At 40.4% G+C, this 25,945-nt stretch overlaps 1 protein-coding gene across 5 annotated transcripts in view; it reads right to left on the bottom strand.

The window, feature by feature from the left end:
* LOC102266009 (protocadherin alpha-C2) overlaps positions 1-25,945 on the bottom strand; it is a 209,522-nt gene that overhangs the window by 100,995 nt on the left and 82,582 nt on the right. Inside the window, exon 1 of one of the 5 annotated variants that reach the window (XM_070374480.1) lies at positions 20,970-23,624. The exons of the other annotated variants lie outside the window; for them this stretch is intronic. Coding sequence (XP_070230581.1) covers positions 20,970-23,363 — 2,394 coding nt within the window. The 5' untranslated portion in view covers positions 23,364-23,624. Of the gene's footprint in view, positions 1-20,969; positions 23,625-25,945 lie in introns of those variants that run through there. 5 annotated transcript variants of the gene reach the window in all.

The following is a 25,945-nucleotide window of genomic DNA, read 5'->3' as shown; positions in this document are numbered from 1 at the left end:
CAATTGTATGTAACAATATATATAAACATATTTCTGGGCTTATAATATATAGAAATGAAACAAAATTGCCAATTATAGTACAAAGGAGGTAGATGGAAGAACAGCTGTAATGGATAAGGAAATTCCAATGCAGGGCAATAAATTAACAGAACCAGAAATGGGAAATGAGAAACACTATAAATATATAATTGCTTTCCTTTTTCCCTCAACATCTTTAAAAGACATAAAATTATATAATGTAATAATTGTTAACAATGTACTTACTGTTGGGCTTGTAATATACAGAGATGTGTATTGCTTTCCTGTAGCTGCTGCAAAAAAGTTACCACACATTAGGTGGCTTAAAACAGTTTTTCTCATAGTTTTGGAGGGGAGAAATTCAAACTTAAGGTGTTGGCGAGGCTGCACCCCTTCTGGAAGCTCTAGCAGAGATTTCATTTCTTGCCGCATACAGCTTTTGATGGCTGTGTTCATGACTCCACTATGCTTCTATCTTCACATGGCCTTCCCTCTGTGTCTGTGTCCTCCCTTATTCTCTCTCTTATAAAAAAACACTTCTCTTTGGAATTAGTGCCCACCTGGGAAATTCAGGATAAACTCCTCATCCCAAGATCCTTAACTTAATTACATCTTCAAAGTCCTTTTTTTCCCCAATAGGTCACATTCACAGGTTCCAAGGGTTAGGAAGTGGACATACCTTTTTGGAGGCCACAATTCAACCCACTACAAGATGTAATACATATAATAATAGAACAAAGAAGAAGAAAGAAAAAGAGTTATATAGGAGTAATATCTTTATACCTTAATAGATTTAAGTTAATATAAATCTGAAGGAGATATTGATATTATAATGTATATAATAAACTCTAGAGAAACCACTGAGAAAATAACTCAAAAATACAGTTTAAAACCCATTAAAGGAATTAAAATGGTACATTTGAAAATATTCACTTAATAAAAATATTGGTAAAGGAGGAATATAAAAACAAAGAAGAATTAAGACATAAAGAAACCAAAAGTAAAATGGCAGACAAGAGGCAATTGCAGAGCAGTTTGCCTATATGCACCCCTCTTGTGCCATGGTAGAAAGACTTTTTTCCTTCCCCATTAAAAATAGATACAACAGGCACAGTGGAAAAGAATCCACCTGTCAATGCAGGGGACAAGGGTTTGATTCCTGGTCTGGGAAAATTCCACATGCCCCAGCACCACAACTACTGAGCCTTCACTCTAAAGCCCATGAGCTGCAACTACTGAGCCTGTGTGCTATGACTACTGAAGCCTGCAGTGCCCTAGAGCCTGCATACTGCAACTACTGAACCCTCATGCTGCAAGCAATGAAGCCCACATGCCTAGAGCCCACCAGGCTCCTCTGTCCATGGAATTCTCCAGGCAGGGATACTGAAATGGATTGCCATTCTCTTCTCCAGGGGATCTTCCTGACCCAGGGATTGAACTCATGTCTCCTACATCACAGGGGGATTTTTTACTGTCTGAGCTATCAGGGCAGTCCTACTATATGTAAAACATGGAATTCCCTGGTAGTCCTATGGTTGGGACTCTGTGCTTTCACTGCCAAGGACCTGAGTTTGATCCCTGGTTGGGGAACTATGATTCCACAAGCCACAGTGTGGAAAAAAATAATAATAAATAAAATAAAATTGATAAACAACAAGGATTTACTGTAACAATTTTTACACAGGAAACAATTGTCTATAATGAAAACTAATCTGAAAAATTATATGTATATATATACACACACACATACATACACATTATGTGGGCTTCCCAGATGGTGCTAGTGGTAAAGAATACGCCTGTCAATGCAGAAGACAAAAGAGATGCGGATTCGATCTCTGGGTCAGGAAGATCCTCTGGAGGAGGGCACGCCAACTGACTCCAGTATTCGTGCCTGGAGAATCTCCATGGACAGAGGAGCCTAGCAGGCTAGATTCTAGTTCAGTTCAGTTGCTCAGTTGAGTCTGACTCTCTGCAACCCCATGGACTGCAGAACACCAGGCTTCCCTGTTCATCACAAACTCACGGAGCTTGCTCGAACTCATGTCTATTGAGTCGGTGATGCCATCCAACCATCTCATCCTCTGTTGTCCCCTTCTCCTCCTGGATTCAATCTTTCCCAGCATCAGGATCTTTTCCAATGAGTCCGCTCTTTGCATCAGGTGGCCAAAGTATTCAGGTGGCCAAAGTATTCAGCTTCAGCATCAGTCCTTCCAATGAATATTCAGGACTGATTTCTTTAGGATGGCCTAGTTGGATCTCCTTGCAGTCCAAGGGATCCTAAGAGCCTTCTCCAACACCACAGTTCAAAAGCATCAATTCTTCAGCGTTCAGCTTTCTTTAAAGTCCAACACTCACATCCATACATGACTACTGGAAAAACCATAGCTTAGACTAGACAGACCTTTGTTGGCAGGGTAATGTCTCTGCTTTTTAATATGCTAAGATGGTCATAGCTTTTCTTCCAAGGAGCAAGCATCTTTTACTTTCATGGCTGCAGTCACCATCTGCAGTGATTTTGGAGCCCCCCCACAAAAAAATTCTCTCACTCTTTCCATTGTTTCCCCATCTATTTGCCATGAAGTGATGGGACTGGATGCCATGATCTTAGTTTTCCGAATTCGAGTTTTAAGCCAACTTTTTCACTCTCCTCTTTCACTTTCATCAAGAGGCTCTTCAGTTCTTCTTCACTTTCTGCCATAAGGATAGTGTCATCTGCATATCTGAGGTTATTGATATTTCTCCTGGCAATCTTGTTCCAGCTTGTGCTTCATCCAGCCCAGCATTTCACATGATGTTCTCTGCATGTAAGTTAAATAAACAGGGTGACAATATACAGCCTTGACGTACTTCTTTCCCAATTTGGAACTAGTCTGTTGTTCCATGCCCACTTCTAACTGTTGCTTCTTGACCTGCAGACAGATTTCTCAGGAGACAGGTAAGGTGGTCTGGTATTCCCATTTCTTTAAGAATTTTCCACAGTTTATTGTGATCCACACAGTCTAAGGCTCTGGTGTAGTCAATAAAGAAGAAATAGATGTTTTTCTGGAACTCTCTTGCTTTTTTGATGATCCAGTGGATGTTGGCAATCTGATCTCTGGTTCCTCTGCCTTTGCTAAATCCAGCTTGAACATCTAGAAGTTCATGGTTCACGTACTGTTGAAGCCTGCCTTGGAGAATTTTGAGCAGTACTTTGCTAGCATGTGAGATGAGTGCAATTGTGCATTGCCTTTCTTTGGGATTGGAATGAAAACTGACCTTTTCCAGTCCTGTGGCCACTGCTGAATTTTCCAAATTTGCTGGCATGTTGAGTGCAGCACTTTCACAGCATCATCTTTTAGAATTTGAAATAGCTCAATTGGAATTCCATCACCTCCACTAGCTTTGTTCATAGTGATACTTCTTAAGGCCCACTTGACTTCCACATTCCAGGATGTCTGGCTCTAGGTGAGTGATCACACCATCGTGGTTATCTGGGTCATAAAGATCTTTTTTGTATAGTTCTTCTATGTATTCTTGGCACCTCTTCTTAATATCTTCTACTTTTGTTAGGTCTATACCATTTCTTCCTTTATTGAGCCCATCTTTGCATGAAATTTTCCCTTGGTATCTCTAATTTTCTTGAAGGGATCTCTAGTCTTTCCCATTCTATTGTTTTCCTCTATTTTTTGCATTGATCACTGAGGAAGGCTTTCTTATCTCTCCATGCTATTCTTTGTAAATCTGCATTCAAATGGGTATATCTTTCTTTTTCTCCTTTGCCTTTCACTTCTCTTCTTTTCTCAGTTATTTGTAAGGCCTCCCCAGACAGCCATTTTGCCTTTTTGCATTTCTTTTTCTTGGGGATGGTCTCGATCACTGCTTCCTTTACAATGTCATGAACCTCCATCCATAGTTCTTCAGGCACGCTGTCTATCACATCTAATCCCTGGAATCTATTTGTCACTCCCATTATATAATCGTAAGGGATTTGAGTTACGTCATACCTGAATGGTCTAAGGGTTTTCCCTACTTTCTTCAATTTAAGTCTGAATTACTGAAATAAGGAGTTCATGATCTATGCCACAGTCATCTCCTGGCCTTGTTTTTGCTGACTGTATAGAGCTTCTTCATCTTCAGCTGCAAAGAATATAATCAATCTGATTTCAGTATTGACCATCTGGTGATGTCCATGTGGAGAGTCTTCTCTTGAGTTGTTGGAACAGGGTGTTTGCTATAACCAGTGCATTCTCTTGGAAAAACTGTTAGCCTTTGCCCTGCTTCATTTTGTACACCAAGGCCAAATTTGCCTGTTACTTCAGGTATCTCTTGACTTCCTACTCTTGCATTTCAGTCCCTTCATTGCAGATGAAGAGGACATCTTTTTTGTGTGCTAGTTCCAGAACATCTTGTAGGTCTTCACAGAACCTTCAACTTCAGCTTCTTCAGCATTACTGGTTGTGGCATAGACTTGGATTACTGTGATATTGAATGGTTTTCCTTGGAAACAAGCAGGGATCATTCTGTCATTTTTGAGACTGCACCCAAGTAATACATTTCCGACTCTTTTGTTGACTATGAGGGTTATTCCATTTCTTCTAAGGGATCCTTGCCCACAGTAGTAGATATAATGGTCATCTGAGTTAAATTCGCCCATTTCAGTCCAATTTAGTTCAGTTCAGTTCAGTTCAGTTCAGTCATTCACTCATGTCTGACTCTTTGCGACCCCATGAACAACAGCACACCAGGCCACCCTATCCATCACCAACTCCCGGAGTTTACCCAAACTCATGTCCATTGAGTCGGTGATGCCATCTAACCATCTCATCCTCTGTCTTCCCCTTCTCCTCCTGCCTTCAGTCTTTCCCAACATCAGGGTCTTCTCAAATGAGTCAGTTCTTCACATCAGGTGGCCAAAGTATTGGAGTTTCAGCTTCATCAGCAGTCCTTCCAATGAACACCCAGGACTGATCTCTTTTAGGATGGATTGGTTGGACCTCCTTGCAGTCCAAAGGACTCTCAAGAGTCTTCTCCAACACTAAAGTTCAAGAGCATCAATTCTTCGGTGCTCAGCTTTCTTTATAATCCAACTCTCACATCCATACATGACTACTAGAAAAACCATAGCCTTGACTAGACAGACCTTTGTTGATAAAGTAATGTCTCTGCTTTTTAATATGCTGTCTAGGTTGGCCATAACTTTCCTTCCAAGGAGTAAGCATCTTTTAATTTCATGGCTGCAATCGCCATCTGCAGTGATTTTGGAGCCCCCCAAAAATAAAGTCTGACACTGTTTCCACTGTTTCCCCATCTATTTCCCATGAAGTGATGGGACCGGATGCCATTATCTTTGTTTTCTGAATGTTGAGCTTTAAGCCAACTTTTTCACTCTCCTCTTTCACTTTCATCAAGAGGCTTTTTAGTTCCTCTTCACTTTCTGCCATAAGGGTGGTGTCATCTGCATATCTGAGGTTATTGATATTTCTTCTGGCAATCTTGATTCAGCTTGTGCTTCCTCCAGCCCAGGGTTTCTCATGATGTACTCTGCATATAAGTTAAATAAGCAGGGTGACACTATACAGCCTTGATATACTCATTTTCCTATTTGGAACCAGTCTGTTGTTCCATGTCCAGTTCTAACTGTTGCTTCCTGACCTACATACAGGTTTCTCAAGAGGTAGGTCAGGTGGTCTGGTATTTCCACCTCTTGAAGAATTTTCCAGTTTATTGTGATCCACACAGTCAAAGGCTTTGGCATAGTCAATAAAGCAGAAATAGATGTTTTTCTGGAAGTCTCTTGCTTTTTCAATGATCCAGCAAATGTTGGCAATTTGATCTCTGGTTCCTCTGCCTTTTCTAAATCCAGCTTGAACATCTGGAAGTTCACAGTTCATGTATTGCTGAAGCCTGACTTGGAGAATTTTGAGCATTATTTTACTAGTGTGTGAGATGAGTGCAATTGTGCAGTAGTTTGAGCATTCTTTGGCATTGCCTTTCTTTGGGATAGGAATGAAAACTGACCTTTTCCAGTCCTGTGGCCACTGCTGAGTTTTCCAAATTTGCTGGCATATTGAGTGCAGCACTTTCACAGCATCATCTTTCAGGATTTGAAATAGCTCAACTGGAATTCCATCACCTCCACTAGCTTTGTTCGTAGTGATACTTCCTAAGGCCCAATTGACTTCACATTCCAGGATGTCTAGCTCTAGGTGAGTGATCACACCATCGTGGTTATCTGGGTTGTGAATATCTTTTTTGTACAGTTCTTCTGTGTATTCTTGCCACCTCTTCTTAATATCTTCTGTTTCTGTTAAGTCCATACCATTTCTGTCCTTTATTGAGCCCACCTTTGCATGAAATGTTCCCTTGGTATCTCTAATTTTCTTGAAGAGATCTCTAAAGTCTTTCCTATTCTACTGTTTTCCTCTATTTCTTTGCATTAATTACTGAGGAAGGCTTTCTTATCTCTCCTTGCTATTCTTTGGAACTCTGCATTCATATGGGTATATCTTTCCTTTTCTTCTTTCCTAAAATGTCAGTGTTCACTCTTGCCATTTCCTGTTTGATCACTTCCAATTTACCTTGATTCACGGACCTAACATTCCAGGTTCCTATGCAATATTGTACCTTACAGGATCAGACTTTACTTCCATCCCCAGTCTCATCCACAACTGGGTGTTGTTTTTGCATTGGCTCCATCTCTTCATTCTTTCTGGAATTATCTCTCCACTCTTCCCCAGTAGCATATTGGGCACCTACCAACCTGGAGGGTTCATCTTTCAGTGTCATATCTTTTTGCCTTTTCATACTGTTCATGAGGTTCTCAAGGCAAGAATACTGAAGTGGTTTGCCATTCCCTTCTCTAGTGGGCCACATTTTGTCAGAGCTTTCCACCATGACCCATCGTCTTTGGTGGCCCTACATGGCATGGCTAATAGTTTCACTGAGTTAGACAAGGCTGTGGTCCATGTGATCAGTTTGCTTAGTTTTCTGTGATTGTGGTTTTCAGTCTGTCTGTCCTCTGATGGATAAGGATAAGAGGCTTATGGAAGCTACAGTCCCTAGGGTCTCACACATGCATGCATATATATCTGAATCACCTTGCTATATACCTGAAAATGTTGCAATATTATAAATCAACTATACTTCAATAAAAATAAAAAGAACTTTTTAATTGGAGTTGGATAGGTGCCACATGATGAGCATGCTCCAAGCAGAGCATCCGTTGAGCCTGAAACAGGGAAATGTAGCCCTGCATTGTATATATACCTAGCAAAGGCTGTATGGACTCTTCATCTCTTGATAAGGAAATGTTCCATTCCTTATCAAGACCCATTCTATTTTCTTAGGTATAATTTTTTGTTGTAAGTTCACATATTTAAATAAACAACTCATTTTTGAAAATGTACAAACTGTGTAGCCATAACAATCCCACTTTAAAACAATTTTATTACTTTATAGCACAAATGTTTCTCAAACTTTATTGACTACATTTGACAATACCTTCTTTTTTAAAATAAGTTACATATGTACACCATACTGGTTCGCAGTTATTATAAAATACTGGCTATTTTCCTTGTGATGTGCAATATATCCTTGTAGCTTTTTTATTTTATATATAATAGTTTGTACCTCTACAGACTACTATGTTTGATTCCCTCCCCTGTTCTTATCCTTCCCCATTTCCCTCTCCCCACTGGTAACTACTAATTTGTTTTCTATATCTATAGATATATTTCTTCTTTGTTACATTCATTAGCTGGTTTTATTTTTTAGATTCCATAAATAAGTAATATCATATAGTATTTGTCTTTCCCTATCTGATTTGTTTTACTTAGTATAATACACTCAAGGTCCATCCATGTTGTTACAAATGGCAAAAGTTCATTCTTTTTTATGGCTTCATCTTCTTTATCCATTCATCTGTTGATGGACACTTAGGTTGCTTCTATTGGCAACTGTAAATAATATGCTACCATGAGGGCTTCCCTGGTGACTCAGACAATAAAGAATCTGCCTGCAATGCAGGAGACCCGGGTTCTACCCCTGGGTCGGGAAAATTCCCTGAAGAAGGGAATGGCTACCCACTCCAATATTCTTGCCTGGAGAATCCCATGAACTGAGGAGCCTGGCAGGGTACAGTCCACTGGGTCACAGAGTCAGACACGACCAACTAATTAAGCACACACACATGCTGCTATGAACACTGGGGTATGTGTATCTTTTTGAATTCATGTTTTCATTTTTTTAAAATATATATCCAGAACTGAAATTGCTGGGTCACATGGTAGTTGTGTTTTTAGTTTTTTGAGAATATATCATGCTGTTTTCCATAGTAGCCACCAACTTACATTTCCACAAACAGTGTACGTGGGTTCCCTTTCCAAGACCCATTTTTATGTAGCTGAATGAGGGTTGAAAGACTGTGCACATGAGACTTCCCTTCTCAACACGTCATAAAACAAGCTTCAATAAATTTTTAAAAATTGATGCCATACAAAGAATATTCTCTGACCACAATGATATGAAACAAGAAATCATAACAAAAGGAAGTTTGAGTAATTCACAAATATATGAAAATTAGATAACATATGCTAAAATAACCAATGGGTCAAAGAAGAAAGAACAAGGAAAATCAGAAAATACTCTTGCTGCTGCTGCTGCTAAGTCGCTTCAGTCATGTCCGACTCTGTGTGACCCCAGAGATGGCAGCCCACCAGGCTCCCCCGTCCCTGGGATTCTCCAGGCAAGAACACTGGAGTGGGTTGCCATTTCCTTCTCCAATGCATGAAAGTGAAACGTGAAAGTGAAGTTGCTCAGTCGTGTCAGACTCCTAGCGACCCCATGGACTGCAGCCTACCAGGCTCCTCCGTCCATGGAGTTTTCCAGGCAAGAGTACTGGAGTGGGGTACCATTGCCTTCTCCGGAAAATACTCTTAAATGACCAAAAATGGAAACACAACATATGAAAACTTATGGGATGCAACTAAAACAATGCTTATAGAGAAACATACAGCTATAAATGTTGACATTTAAAAAGAAAAAATACCTCATTTCAATAACCTAATCTTCTACTTTAAGACACAGTAAAAAGAAAAGCAAATCAAATCTAAAGCAAGCAGCTGCTGCTGCTAAGTCGCTTCAGTCGTGTCCGACTCTGTGCCACCCCAGAGACGGTAGCCCACCAGGCTCCCCCGTCCCTGGGATTCTCCAAGCAAGAACACTGGAGTGGGGTGCCATTTCCTTCTCCAATGCATGAAAGTGAAAAGTGAAAGTGAAGTCGCTCAGTCGTGTCCAACTCCTAGTAACCCCATGGACTGCAGCCTACCAGGCTCCTCTGTCCATGGGATTTTCCAGGCAAGAGCACTGGAGTGGGGTGCCATTGCCTTCTCCAAAAGCAAGCAGAAGAAACAAAATAATTAGCATTAGAGCAGAAATAAATGAAACTAAGAATGGTAAAACAACAGAGTAAGACAATAAAGCCAAAAGTTGGTTCTTTGAAATTATCAACAAAACTGGCAAAACTTTAGCTAGGTTGACCAAGAGAAAAAAAACAGAAGACTAAAATTACTTAAAACCAGAAATGAAATAAGGGGCATTATTATTGATCTCACAGAAATAAAAAGGTTTATAAGAGAATACCATGAACAATTGTATGCCAATAAATAAATAGCTTATATAAAACAGACAAATTTATATAAAATACAAATACAAAACCTGAGTCAAAAAGAAATAGAAAACCTGAATGGATCTATAAAAAGTAAAGAAATTGAATACATAATGATGGAAATACACACAAAACGAAAACAAACAAATAGGGCCAAAAGTTACTATGAATGAATTCTACCAAACACTTAAGTAAGATTTAACACCTGTTCTGTACAAACTCTTTCAAAAATAGAAGAGAAGTAAACACTTCATGTTGAGGGCAATATTACCCTGATACCAAAACCAAAGACATCACAAGAAAAAAACTAGAGACCAATATCTCTCATAAGTATAAAAACATACATTCTCACCATCATACTAGAGAACCATACTCAGTAAAGAAATTATTCACTATCACCAAGCTGGAGTTATTCCAAGAATGCAAGGTTGATTTAACATCTGAAAAATCAATAAATATAATGCACCACAGCCAACATAATATTCAAAGGTGAAAAGTTAGAAGCCTTCCTGCTAAAATCTGGAGCAAAACAAGAATGCCCACTCTGACCACTTCTATTCAACATAGTATTGGAAGTCCCAGCTACAGCAATCAGACAAGACAAAGAAAAAAAAATCCAAATTGGAAGGTAAAATTGTCATTATATGCAGATGACATGATACTCTATAAAGAAAACCCTAAAGAATCCACATGAAAACTATTAGAACTGATAAACGAATTCAGCAAGGTATAGGATACAAGATTAACATACAGAAATCTAGTGCATTTTTTTATACTAACCATGAAATATCAGAAGGAGAAAGTTTTTTAAAATTCTGCTTAAAATCAAATTAAAAAAAAAATACCTAGAAATAAACCTGACAAAGGAGATGAAAGACTTACTCACTTAATGGGAGCTATAAAACATTGACAGTGAAAACTGAAGATGATTCAAATAAATGGAAAGATATTACATGTTCATATTACATGTTCTTCGATTGGAAGAATTAATATTGTCCAAATGGCCATCCCACCCAAAGCAATCTACAGATTTAATACTCTGCCTATTAAATTACCCATGATGTTTTTCACAGAACTAGAACAAACAATCCTAAAATTTATATGGAACCACTAAAGATCTGGAATTGCTACAGCAATCCCAGGAAAAAGAACAAAACTGGAAGCTTAACCCTTCCAAACTTCAGACAATACTATAAAGCTACAGTAATCAAAATAGCATGGTATTGGCACAATATATGGATTAATGGAACAGAATAGAGAGCCCAGAAATAAACCCACACACGTATGGGCAAAAAATCTTTAACAAAGGAGGCAAGAATATACAATGGAGAAAAGACAGCCTCTTTGGGAAGTGGTGTTGGGAAAGCTGGACAGTTACATGTAATCAATCAAGTTAAAACACTCGCTCATATCATACACAAAAATAAATTCAAAATGGTTTAACAACTTAAATATGACACACCACCATAAAACTTCTAGAAGAGAACATAAGCAAAACATTCTTGAACATAAATCATAGCAACACTTTCTTAGATCAGTCTTCCAAGGCAAAAGAAATAAAAACAAAAATAAATAAATGAGACCTAATCAAACTTACAAGCTTTTGCACAGAAAGGAAACCATCAATAAAACAAAAAGACAAGCTATGGAAAGGGATAAAATATTTGCAAACAATGTGACTGACAAGGGCTTAATTTCTAAAATATAAGAACAGCTTATATAGCTCAATATCAAAAAATAACTAACAACTCAATTAACAAATGGACAGAAGACCTAAATAGACATTTATCCAAAGAAGGCATACAGATGGCCAAAGGCACACAAAAAGATACTCAATATTGCTAATTATTAGGGAAATGCAAATCAAAATTACAAAGAAGCATCACCTCACACCAGGCAGAATAACCATCATCAAAAAGTCTACAAATACTAAATGCTGCAGAGAGTGTGGATAAAAGGGAACCTTCCTACAATGTTGGTGGGAATGTAAATTGGTGTAGCCATAAAGGTAAACAATATAGAGGTTTAGTTTATCTAAACACAGTTACCATTGTCATTGTTGTTGTGTTATACAGCAACTAATGTTGTTGTTGCTTAGTCCCTAAGTCATGTCCAACTTTTTGCAATCCCGTGGATTGCAGCACATCAGGTTCTTCTGCCCTCCACTATCTCCTGGAGTTTGCTCAAACTCATGTCCATTGAGTCAGTGATGCCATCCAACCAACTCATCCTTTGCTGCCCCCTTCTCCTTTTGCCTTCAATCTTTCCCAGCATCAGGGTCTTTTCCAATGAGTCAGCTCTTTGCATCAGGTGGCCCAAGTATTGGAACTGCAGCTTCGGCATCAAACATTCAGGGTTGATTTCCTTTAGGATTGACTGCTTGGATCTCCTTGCAGTCCAAGGGACTCTCAAGAATCTTCTTCAGTTCAGTTCAGTTGCTCAGTCATGTCCAGCTCTTTGCGACCCCATGAGCTGCAGCACGCCAGACTTCCCTGTCCAACACCAATTTCCAGAGCCTACCCAAACTCATGTCCTTCGAGTCAGTGATGCCATCCAACCATCTCATCCTCTGTCGTCCCCTTCTCCTCCTGTCCTCAATCTTTCCCAGCATCAGGGTCTTTTCAAATGAGTCAGCTCTTCACATCAGGTGGCCAAAGTATTGGGAGTTTCAGGTTCAGCATCAGTCCTTCCAATGAATATTCAGGACATAGTTCCTTTAGAACTGACTGGTTGGATCTCCTTGCAGTCCAAGGGACTCTCAAGAGTCTTCTCCAACACCACACTTCAAAAGCATCAATTCTTCGGCGCTCAGCTTTCTTCACAGTCCAACTCTCACATCCATACATGACCACTGGAAAAACCATAGCCTTGACTAGATGGACCTTTGTTGGCAAAATAATGTCTCTGCTTTTTAATATGCTGTCTAGGTTGGTCAGTGGACATGAGTTTGAGTGAACTCCAGGAGTTGGTGATGGACAGGGAAGCCTGGAATGCTGCAATTCATGGGGTCACAAAGAGTCAGACACGACTGAGCAACTGAACTGAACTGAACTAGGCTGGTCATAACTTTCCTTCCAAGGAGTAAGTGTCTTTTAATTTCATGGCTGCAATCACCATCTGCAGTGATTTTGGAGCCCCCAAAATAAAGTCTCTCACTGCTTCCACTGTTTCCCCATCTATTTCCCCATGAAGTGATGGGACCAGATGCCATGATCTTAGTTTTCTGAATGTTGAGCTTTAAGCCAACTTTTTCACTCTCCTCTTTCACTTTCATCAAGAGGCTCTTTAGTTCTTCCTCACTTTCTGCCATAAGGGTGGTGCCATCTGCATATCTGAGGTTATTGGTATTTCTCCCAGCAATCTTGACTCCAGCTTGTGCTTCATCCAGCCCAGTGTTTCTCATGATGTACTCTGCATATAATGCTTGCTGTTCCACATAATGCATGCTGACTCATAGCTCAGTTGGTAAAGAATCTGCCTGCAATGCAGGAGACCTGGGTTCAATTCCTGGGTCAGGAAGATCCCCTGGAGAAGGAAATGGCAATCCACTCCAGTATTCTTTCCTGGAGAATCCCATGGACAGAGGAGTCTGACAGGCTACAGTCCATGGGGTCGCAAGAGTTGGACATGACTTAGCAACTAAACCAGCCACCACCACCACCACCACTTTGCATATAAGTTAAAAAAGCAGGGTGACAATATACAGCCTTTGACGTACACCTTTCCCAATTTGGAACCAGTCTGTTGTTCCCTGTTCAGTTCTAACTGTTGCTTCTTGACCTGCATATAGATTTCTGGGAAGGCAGGTCAGGTGGTCTGCTATTCCCATCTCTTTAAGAATTTTCCACAGTTGGTTGTGATCCACACAGTCAAAAGCTTTGGTTTAGTCAATAAAGCAGAAGTAGATGTTTTTCTGGAACTCTCTTGATTTTTCAATGATCCAATGGATGTTGACAATTTGATCTCTGCTTCCTCTCTCTTTTGTAAATCCAACTTGAACATCTGGAAGTTCACAGTTCACGTATTGTTGAAGCCTGGCTTGGAGAATTTTAAGCATTACTTTGTTAGTGTGTGAGATGACTGCATTTCTGCAGCAGTTTGAGTGTTCATCAACAACTTAAGTGTTTATCAACAAATTACTGGATAAAGAAAAGGTGGTATAAATATATGCAGTGGAATGTTACTTACTCAGCCAAGAAAAATAATAAAATAATGCCATTTTCAGCAACATGAATGGACCTAGAATTTGTCATACTTCGTAAAGTAAGTCAGATAGAAAAAGACAAACATCATATGATATCACTTGTATGTGGAATCTAAAAAAATGATACAAATTAACTTATTCACAAAACAAAAACATTCTCACACAGAATACAAACTTATGGTTACCAAAGGGGAAAGGCAGGGATAAATTAGGAATTTGGAGTTAATAGATATATACTACCATATATAAAACAGATAAACAACAAGGACCTCTGTATAGCACAGGGGACCATATTTAATATCTTGTAATGTTGCTATCCAGTACTTTGGCCACCTCATGCGAAGAGTTGACTCATTGGAAAAGACTGATGCTGGGAGGGATTGGGGGCAAGAGGAGAAGGGGATGACAGAGGATGAGATGGCTGGATGGCATCACTAACTTGATGGACGTGAGTCTGAGTGAACTCCGGGAGTTGGTGATGGACAGGGAGGCCTGGCGTGCTGCGATTCATGGGGTCTCAAAGAGTTGGACATGACTGAGCGACTGATCTAATCTGATCTGATCTGAATGTTGCTATTAGTCACATCTGACTCTTTGCAACTCCATGAACTAAAGCCCACCAAGCTCCTCTGTCCACATAATTCTCCAGGCAAGAATACTGGAGGAGATAGACATTCCCTTCTCCAAAGGATCTTTCTGACCCAGGGATCGACTCAGTCTCCTGCATTGCAGGCATATTCTTTACTGTCTGAGCCACCAGAGAAGCCCATTTTATTTTCTTGGGCTCCAAAATCACTGTGGATAGTGACTGCAGCCATGAAATTAAAAGACACTTTCCCCTTGCTGTCAGAATAGAAAGTCCCAGCCCTAATTCACCCACAAAAATACTAATTAGTAATGATATGTGTAATGAAATACCCTTACAAGAATTCCATAATCAAGTTAAGAAGTTGGAGTACCCAAATGAGTTTAAAACTTAAACAGCTGTATTGGAACAAATAAGAAGAGTAATTTTACTTTACTCACATCAGCCCCTCCCAGAAATTGGCATAGCTCAGCACCAGGAAAAAACACCCTGGTTCACTCTCCCATCATCAAGGGGAAGGAGAAGAGTAGAGCGTGCGTCCAATGCTTCAGCTCCTTGGAGAACTTCATGAGGGACTAGTTTCTATATATGGCCCTACTCAGAGAACTGATAGAACTGGCATAGTTTGGATGCCTGGGAGTCATGAAGAATAAGCAACTTCGCTGCTAGCAAAAAGGCAGCTAGCTCCTTTAGGAAGGAGGGAGAAAGGGCGTGAATCCAGCCCTTCTGGGTTCTGGAGGGCTGCTCAAGGAATTAGTATCTGTCCCACTTGACTTGAAACTGTCCAGGAACCACCATAGTTTAGATGCCTAATGGCCACTGAGAACAAACAAGAGTAGCTTGCTGCTGTAGAACCAGAAAATTTGAAATGCTACAGAAAGACAGTAGAAGGAGCAAGACAGATCATTTAAAAATATCTGATAAAGAGATGTAAAAAGAAAGAAAATAGTGAGCCCGCACTCTAGAGCCCACAAGCTGCAATTATTCATCCCATGTCCTGCAACTACTGAAGCCCATGCACCTGGAGCCTGTGCTCCACAACTAGAGAAGCCACTGCAATGAGAAGCCCACAAACTGCACGTAGAGAGTAGCCTCCACTCGCTACAACTAGAGAAAAGCCCACACAGCAACTAAGACCCAGCACAGCCAAAGATAAATAAATACCTTTTATAAAAAATGAAGAAAGAATGGTGAGAATTTCCCAAACCTGGAGAGGGGTTTGGACATCCAAGTCCATGAAGCCTCTAGGTTACCTCAAATTTTCAATGCAAGACAATCTTCTTCAAGACAAATTATAATAAAACTGTATAAAATCAAAGAAGCAGCAAGAAAAAAAAATTTATCTTATATAAGACAACTCTCATAAGGCTATCAGCAGATATTGTAGCAGAAGCATTGTATGCCAGGAAAGAATGGGAGGATATATTCAAAGAGCTAAAAGAAAAAATGCCAACTATGAAAACTTGACCCTACAAAGCTGACCTTCAGAAATGAAGATGAGATAAAGACTTACCCAAACAAACAAAAGCTGAGGGAGTTCATCGCCTACTATTAGATGTGCCTTACAAGAAATGCTGAAAGGAGTTCTTCAAGCTGAAATGAAAGGCAGCTAACTAATAACATGAAACCATATGAAAATACATGATACACTGGTAAAGATAAGTATATAGTCAGATTCAGAATAATCTAATACTGTAATATGATGGTGTGATAACCATTTAACTCTAGTGTAAGGGTTATAAAACAAAGGTGTTAAGAATAAATATAGCTACAATAATTTGTTTATGGTACAGAATATTAAAAAGATGTCAATTATGGCAACAAAAATAAATTAAGGGGAGAGGAAAAAGAGTAGAGTTTTTTAATATGATCAAAGTTATCAGCTTAAAATAAACTGTTTTATCTGTAAGATATTTCAAGTAAGCCACAGGGTAACTACAAAACAAACAAAAAACTATAGTAGACACATACACACAAGATAAAGAAAAGGGAATCAAAGTATACCCCAATGGAAAATCATCAGTTCACAAAAGAAGATAGAAAGAGAGGAAGAAAAGAACAAAGGAACAATGAAACAACCAGAAAACAATGAACAAGATGGTAATAGTAAGTTTTTACTTATCAAGAATTACTTTAAATGTAAGTGGATTAAATTATCCAATCAAAGGGCCCAGAATGGCTGAAAACGTTTAAAAACACACACACACAACTACAAGCTGCCTCCAAAACATCCACTTCAGCTAATACCCAGGCTCACATTCTCCAGGATAGATCAGATACTAGATCCAAATCAAGGGTAAGCAAATTTTAAAAGACTAAAATTATATGAAGTATCTTTTCCAACCACAATGGTTAAATATGTGGAAATTAAACAACACTTTTCTGGAAACCAATGGATCAAAGATGAAATCAAGGGAAAATTCAAAAATATCTTGAAACAACTGAACACGAAAACACAACATATCAAAACTTATGAGGTGGGGTTCCCTGGTAGCTCAGTAGTAAAGAATCGATGTGCCAATACAGGAGATTAGGGTTCAGTCCTCGGTCTGGCAAGATCCCACATGCTGCAGACCAACTAAAGCCCCTGCACCACAACTACTGAAACTACTGAAGCCGCCATGCCTAGAGCCCATGCTCCACAACAGGCGAAGCCATCACAATCAGAAGCCAAAATGCTGTGACTGGACAGTATCCCCCACTCGCTCACGCAGCAACAAACATAAATAAAAAAATAAAATCATATTTTAAAAAAAACTTATGAAATACAGCAAAAGCAATGCTAAGAGGGAGGTTTATTGTGATAAATGTCTATATTAAGAAAAAATGATCTCACATATGTGGAATCTAACAAACTTATAGATACAGACAACAAATTAGTGGTTGCCAGATGCACAGGGTGGGTGCAATGGGTGAAGGTGGTCAAAAAGGACAAACTGACAGTTATAAAATAAATAAGTCCTAGTGATATAATGTACAGTATGGTGATAAAGGACAGAAATGGTATGGACCTAACAGAAGCAGAAGATATTAAGAAGAGGTGGCAAGAATACACAGAAGAACTGTACAAAAAAGATCTTCACGACCCAGATAATCACGATGGTGTGATCACTGACCTAGAGCCAGACATCCTGGAATGTGAAGTCAAGTGGGCCTTAGAAAGCATCACTACGAACAAAGCTAGTGGAGGTGATGGAATTCCAGTTGAGTATTTCAAATCCTGAAAGATGATGCTGTGAAAGTGCTGCACTCAATATGCCAGCAAATTCGGAAAACTCAGCAGTGGGCACAAGACTGGAAAAGGTCAGTTTTCATTCCAATCCCAAAGAAAGGCAATGCCAAAGAATGCTCAAACTACCGCACAATTGCACTCATCTCACACACTAGTAAAATAATGCTCAAAATTCTCCAAGTCAGGCTTCAGCAATATGTGAACCGTGAACTTCCTGATGTTCAAGCTGGTTTTAGAAAAGGCAGAGGAACCAGAGATCAAATTGCCAACATCTGCTGGATCATGGAAAAAGCAGGAGAGTTTCAGAAAAACATCTATTTCTGCTTTATTGACTATGCCAAAGCCTTTGATTGTGTGGATCATAATAAACTGTGGAAAATTCTGAAAGAGATGGGAATACCAGACCACCTGACCTGCCTCTTGAGAAATTTGTATGCAGGTCAGGAAGCAACAATTAGAACTGGACATGGAACAACAGACTGGTTCCAAATAAGAAAAGGAGTACGTCAAGGCTGTATATTGTCACCCTGCTTATTTAACTTATATGTAGAGTACATCATGAGAAACCCTGGGCTGGAAGAAGCACAAGCTGGAATCAAGATTGCCAGGAGAAATATCAATAACCTCAGATATGCAGATGACACCACCCTTATGGCAGAAAGTGAAGAGGAACTAAAAAGCCTCTTGATGAAAGTGAAAGAGGAGAGTGAAAAAGTTGGCTTAAAGCTCAACATTCAGAAAATGAAGATCACAGCATCCGGTCCCATCACTTTATGGGAAATAGATGGAGAAACAGTGGAAACAGTGTCAGACTTTATTTTGGGGGGCTCCAAAATCAGTGCAGATGGTGACTGCAGCCATGAAATTAAAATGCTTACTCCTTGGAAGGAAAGTTATGACCAACCTAGATAGCATATTAAAAAGCAGAGACATTACTTTGCCAACAAAGGTTTGTCTAGTCAAGGCTATGGTTTTTCCTGTGGTCATGTATGGGTGTGAGAGTTGGACTGTGAAGAAGGCTGAGCACCAAAGAATTGATGCTTTTGAAGTGTGGTGTTGGAGAAGACTCTTGAGAGTCCCTTGGACTGCAAGGAGATCCAACCAGTCCATTCTGAAGATCAGCCCTGGGATTTCTTTGGAAGGAATGATGCTAAAGCTGAAACTCCAGTACTTTGGCCACCTCATGTGAAGAGTTGACTCATTGGAAAAGACTCTGATGCTGGGAGGGATTGGGGGCAGGAGGAGAAGGGGACAAAAGAGGTTGAGATGGCTGGATGGCATCACTGACTCGATGGATGTGAGTCTGGGTGAACTCTGGGAGTTGGTGATGGACAGGGAGGCCTGGCGTGCTGCAATTCATGGGGTCGCAAAGAGTTGGACATGACTGAGCGACTGAACTGAACTGAACTGATGGTGATTATAGTTAATAATGCTGTATTATATATTTGAAAGATGCTAAAGAAAGGATCTTAAAGGTTCTCATTGAAAAAATTTTTGTAACTATGTATAGTGATGAATGTTAACTAGATTTATTGTGGTAATCATTTCACAGTATACACAGATACTGAATCATTACATTGTACACCTGAAATTAATATCAATTATACTTCAGTTTTTTAATTAAATTAAATTTAAATATTTTTAAATGAATTAATTAATGAATGTTCAGTATAAAACTTGGGAAGATATCCTAAATAAACTTAAGAGACTTTAAAATCCATAACAGGAAACAGAGAAATTTTAAAAATACTTTTATATGGCAAAATATATCCTAAACAAATCAATATATAGGAGGAAAAATATCTGTGATATAGATGGGAGATAAAAGCTAATTATTGACAAAGAACTTTCCCAAATTGAAAAACAACCAAAAAATTTAACTGACAAATCAATGAAAACCAAATGCTGATGACATTATGCTCAGGAATTAAAATTAAATAAATAAAAAAAATAAAATACAGGAACTAAAATTAAAGTAACAAAGATACCATTTTATATATATCACATTGGCAGAATGTAAGACCTCTATTGCTTTTAAAGATAAAAGGGAGAGTGCTCAAACTTCTTGGTGGAGATGAAAAGAAATTCAAAATTTTGGGAAAGTAATCTAGAAACATATATTTAAATTAAAATTATTCATACTCTTAGATTCATCAATATCTGAAAATGAATTTTATACAAATAAAGGCACAAATATTTTAGGAATATGTAAAATGATATTACAGCATGGTTTGCTGTTGCTAAGTCGCTTCAGTCGTGTCCAACTCTGTGTGACCCCATAGACGGCAGCTCACCAGGCTCCCCCATCCCTGGGATTCTCCAGGCAAGAACACTGGAATGGGTTGCCATTTCCTTTTCCAATGCATGAAAGTGAAAAGTGAAAGTGAAGTGGCTCAGTCGTGTCCGACTCTGAGCAACTGCAGCCTACCAAGCTCCTCCGTCCATGGGAGTTTCCAGGCAAGAGTACTGGAGTGGGGTGCCATTGCCTTCTCCACAGCATGGTTTATGAGGGCAAAAAAACACAAAGTACTCATCAACTGGTGAATAACTGATAAATTATATAAATGATATCATATAAACGGTACATCCACACTACAGAGTACTACACAGCTATTAAATGAATCAGGGATTTCCACAAAGTACTGGTGACTGTGAAATGTAAAATGCAGTATCTATGCTAACAAAATTTCCAAAAGAAACAATAATAAAAACCCACCACATGTATGCATGTATGTGAATAATTATGTAACTGCAAATAAAAATGTTAAAGGAAAATCATAAAGTTTTTCAGATTGTATACAGACAGGGGAATGGTGATGTGCCAGAGTAAAACAAGGAAGGAGCAAACAAAAAAGATTCTTTAAGAAGGAAGAAAAATGCATCTTTAAAAAAAACTTTATGTAAAAAGTTATGGCCACATTCAAAACAAAATCTGTATGTGGGCATATCTATAAATTTTAAAGACACAGATTTTAAAATGTTTAATTATGGTTTTCTAGATGCTTAAGTACTCACAATGTGGAGTTTCTTGAAAAATGCTTATGTAAGCAATAAATATTTTTAAACTGTCAAGAATTCAACAAAAGCAAATAATTAGCATTATGACCAATACTGTTTTTTTACTAATATTTAATTTGAAGATTAATGGAACTCATGATGTCAGTAACACTCATTAAAACCATAATGACAAGTAAATTAAAGAATGACCTTAAAACTGAGATTGAAGAATCTTAAAACTGTGAGGGTGGCTAAAACAGCAAGAAAATTTAAAATATGACCTCACCTTTTTCAACTGCTCTAATTCTGCTTCTATTTCCCCTGGTCCCTCCGCAGAACTCAGACAAGGAGGAAGACTGGGGCTGAAGGCCATGAGGTCGGTCTTCGGAGGCCCCTCCCCAGAGCACACCCTCTGTCGCCTCTCCTGCGAGTAAGACCAGCTCCCCACCGCGCTGGAGCACACCAGCCTGGGCTTCACCGGCCCGCACGCGCCCTCGCTGGGCGGCGCCGAGCACCGCAGCGCCGTGTACAGCAGCAGCGTGAGTACCAACAGGCTGGACACCGCGCAGATGGCGATGATCAGGTACACGTTCACATCCACTAACGCCGTCTCTGCGCCAGCTGCACCAGACAACGCCCGCGAAGAGGCCTTGGGCGCCTGGCCGCTGTCTTCCAGCGACAGCAGCACGGTGGCCGTGGCAGTCAGCGCCGGCTCGCCGTGGTCCTTCACCAGCACCAGCAGGCGCTGGCGCGGCGCGTCCGCCTCGTCCAGGGCACGCGTCGTGCTGATCTCGCCGGTGTACAACCCCACGCGGAACGGGCTGCGCGAGCCGCCCGCCGCCGGCTGCAGCTCGTAAGACAGCCACGCGTTGTAGCCCGAGTCAGCGTCCACCGCGCGAACCTTCGCCACCACGTGGCCTGCGTCCACGGACCTGGATACCACTTGGCTCACCGCGCTGGGTCCTCCGCTTGGCCCAGGCGGCAGCAGCGCGGGCGCGTTGTCGTTCTCGTCCAGCACGAACACCTGCAGCGTCACGTTGCTGCCCAGGGGCGGCACGCCCGCGTCGCGCGCGCTCACCTGGAACTGCAGCAGCTCCAGCTCCTCGTGGTCCAGCGGTTGCAGCGCGTACACCTTGCCGCTCTCCGCGTGCACGGACAGGTAGCTCGACAGCGCGCGCTCGCCCACCCGCCGCTCCACCAGCGAGTAGGACACCAGCGCGTTCTCCTGCGCGTCCGCGTCCCGCGCCGAGACCGTGAAGATGTGGCAGCCGGGCGGGTTGTTCTCCTTCACGAACACCGTGTACTCGGGCTGCGGGAAGGCGGGCGCGTTGTCGTTCACGTCGGCCACCTCCACGGACACGCTGGCGGTGGCCGACAGAGAAGGTGAGCCGCCGTCCCTCGCTGTCACCACCACCTCATAGTTCGACGCACTCTCGCGGTCCAGGACGCTGTCCAGCACTATCGAATAGTAATTCTTGAAGGTGGACACCAACTTGAACGGGTTGTGAGCCATCAGGGAGCAGGTCACCTGCCCGTTGGCGCCGGAGTCACGGTCGGATACGCTGACCAAGGCGATGACAGTGCCCACCTGAGCGTCCTCTCTCACCGGAAGAGCCAAAGAAGTGATGGTAACTTCTGGAGCATTGTCATTTATATCTACTATTTCCACCAAAATGGTACAATGACCCGCCATTGGAATATTCCCCTTGTCAATCGCTTCCACGGATATTTCATACAATTTATTTTCTTCGAAATCCAATTTACCTTTTGTCCTAATTTCTCCACTGTCGGGATTTATGTAAAACGCATATAATATTGCAGGTGATACAGGTCTTCTAAATGAGTAGGTTATGTCTGCATTTGTACCATCATCAGGGTCTGTGGCATTTAGTTTGATCACTAATGAGCCATTAAGTGAGTTCTCTAATATTCTCACTTTATAAATTAATTGGTCAAATTCTGGTGCGTTGTCATTCACATCCAGGATTGTAATCAGCAGCTGAACTGTGCTGGTCAACTCGGGTTTACCTCCATCACTAGCTGTCAATAATAAACTATGTTCCTGAATTTCCTCTCTGTCCAATGATTTCCTTAACACAAGTGATAACGAAGACATTTGTTCACGACTGTTTTGTGTGTCCAAAGTGAAATAATCGTTGGGATCGACTCGGTACGTCAAGGCGGAGTTTACTCCAATATCTGCATCAGATGCGCCATCTAGCGGGAACCGAGTTTCCGGAGGTCTAGATTCAGCAATGATTATTCTTTTTTCACTTTCTGGGAACACAGGCGGGTTGTCGTTAATATCTGTAACTTCCACCTCCACATGGAACACCTGCAGCGGCCGGTCCACGATCACCTCCAGGTGGATGCTGCACTCCGCGCTCCGTCCGCACAGCTCCTCCCGGTCGATCCGAGAATTCACAAACAAAATGCCATTCTTCAGGTTTACCTCCAAAAGGTCCCCGCGGCCTTTGGACGCCACCCGAAACAGGCGGGGCACCAGCTCCGCCAGCTCCAGTCCTAGGTCCTGGGCGATGCGGCCCACGAAGGTGCCGTGTTTTGCCTCCTCGGGAACCGAGTAATGGACCTGGCCGCTCCCCGACTCCCAGGCTGCGAGAAGCAGAAGCGAGAGCAGCAAAAGCCGAGCTCCTGGGCCTTCTCTCCAGGAAATCAGCATGGTACACTCAAAAGCCTTTAAAGATATCTGAAGTCTATAGGCTACCTTACTTCAAATGCCCCTCAAGGTCTAATTTTACGGCCTTCTATTGCGGGAGGATTCGCGGAGGTTTTCCACTATCTGCCCAATTTTCTCCAAGAAGGAAGGAGCGGAGGCGCTTTCTTCGCGGAATTGTTTTCAGTGAAGAGCGACACCATGCGCATGAATGTGTAAGTGTAATAACGACTCAGTTCATAATTTCCGTTGCCGTAGGGGATTTATTTTTTCTTCTTGCATTTCATGACATTTTTCACTGCAAATACGTAATGGAAGATTAAATGTTTTTCTCTCCAGCAACAGTAAATCACTGTATTCTGTTCAGCATTGGCTTCTAGTTGAAATCGGTTGATGAGTTCCATCTTTCCACAAAAACATTTTTGCATGTGTAAAACGTGGTGCAGAATTTGTAAAAAGAGGTAGTAGTCCACATTCGCTTTTGGAAATCAGACTCTAGTTCTTAATAGCTTTGTAGATTTTGGTGGGACTGTCCTTTTCCTGTAATATTTTTGAGACCTACTCACACAACTCCCTTGACTCCAAGCAGAAACATAACGAATCACATAAGAATGAAATAAATGAACATGGAAAATTCGGTAACTGATATACCAGATTTTAAATAATACAATATTTTTAACTTCCCCCAAACATGATTGTAAATTTGGATAAAATATTTGTATTGAAAGAAAATGTCCATCAATGTAAATATGAGTTTGTATGTGAGTGTGTATGTACATAAACACACAATATTGACCATTTAGATATAACAATACTTTGAAGTCCTGGATTTTCTTTGTATAAAACATGCCAAGAACTAGTATCTCATGTATTTGCTAAAAATGGAATTACTACCAGTAGGTTAAACTTCCCCTTTCTTTCTCCCTAACTTATACCATTACTGGGGAATTTCCTACTATCATTTAAGTTGACTCTGATTTTCCAAGTAACAACAAGTAGATACAGATGTTAACAAACCTCTAGCAAGGAAGAAAGGGAGGGAATCTTACTTTTATCTTTACCAAGTCACCAAGTTCCATGCCAACAGGGCTAGGAAAGAAAAAGTATAGCTCCATAACTCTCTTGCCTGTTTTGTGCCCAACTCTGCAGGAAATAAGAGTTGGGTTCATTTCTGAACCTTTGCTCGCCTCTGAAAATGTGAGTATTTGATACTCTCTCACCATCATTCTCCTCATTGCTCCATTACTTTTATTAACACACCTTTACTTTTATAATGGGAATAGTTTCTTGATTCTAATTGTTCTTGTCTATTAGGCCCTACTTTGTCTTTTTTACCTCTCCATCTAACCTAGAATACACAGTCAACCATTTAAAACATGCCTTTCCAATGGTTCGGGAGTTTGCTATTGACATGTACACACTGAAATATTTAAAATGGGTAACCAACAAGAACCTACTGCATAGCACAGGGAACTCTGATCAATATTATGTGGTAGCCTGGATGGGAGGGGAATTTGGGGGGAGAATGGATACATGTGTATGTATAACTGAATCCCTTTGCTGTCTACCTGAAACTATCACAACATTGTTTATTGGCTATACTCTAACACAAATTAAAATTTTAAAAATTAAAATAAAACATGCCCTTTCAGATACCCTATAGGTACATATCTTCTTATATCACCTCTCTTTAACATTTTCTTTACCTTTCAATACACAGCCTAACTATTCATTTTCTCAATGCTTTCTATTGAACTCCTCAGTTCATTAGCCACTTAACATTACTATATTCTCTACAAGTTTATGCTCACCTTTACCTCAATTGACCCCTCAAGTGAATTCATAATTCCTGCCCATAGAGATTCTTCCATACTTTCTTCTTTTTTCTCAAATTCCCAACCTCATTCCAACCATGTGGTTCTCAGATGACTTACCCAGAAAGATAAGTCATCAAATACAAACTCAATGGCTCTCTTCTTATGTTGACATTTCTCTTTATATTCTCTATTATTCATTCACTACTAAGGAAAAATCGTGCCACTTTTAAGGCCAACCCTACTGTCTTAATTTTTTTCTCTATTCTCATTCATATGTTTCATCTTCATCTTCATTCCTTCTCTGCCTGTCTGATTTTCAGTATCTCCCTTTTTACTTACTTCTTTCCCTCACATTAAAAAACACTCTGGAAAGGCTTTGTGTGGAAGAAAATTACAAGATGTAAAATACACTTTTAGAAGATTCACCCAATAATTGTATCAGAGCAGTAGCATGCCATAATGGGTTGGTGATCCTCCAAAACTGGGTTTGTGTCACTTTGCCTGATCTATGTGGCTTAAGTTTCCGACTTCTTATCAGTAGAATGCTAATAATAAATATTATACCTGCACTGTAGGGGTGATTTCATAACTAAATGAGATAATACAATTAAAGATCTTAGAACAGGTCCTGGAAAAAATAGGGGGTGATAAATATTCTTTGGTTGTGTTGGGTCCCAGACCAGGGATCAAACCCAGTCTTCCTGCTTTGGGAATGCAGAGTCTTAGCCACTGGACCACCAGACAAGTCCTGAATAACTATTCTTATATTTT

This window comes from Bos mutus, chromosome 7 (assembly GCF_027580195.1).
Source record: "Bos mutus isolate GX-2022 chromosome 7, NWIPB_WYAK_1.1, whole genome shotgun sequence".
Classification (NCBI taxonomy): Eukaryota; Metazoa; Chordata; class Mammalia; order Artiodactyla; family Bovidae; genus Bos; species Bos mutus.
The sequence above is the reverse complement of the archived record's forward strand: the minus strand, read 5'-3'. Positions and strand labels throughout refer to the sequence as shown.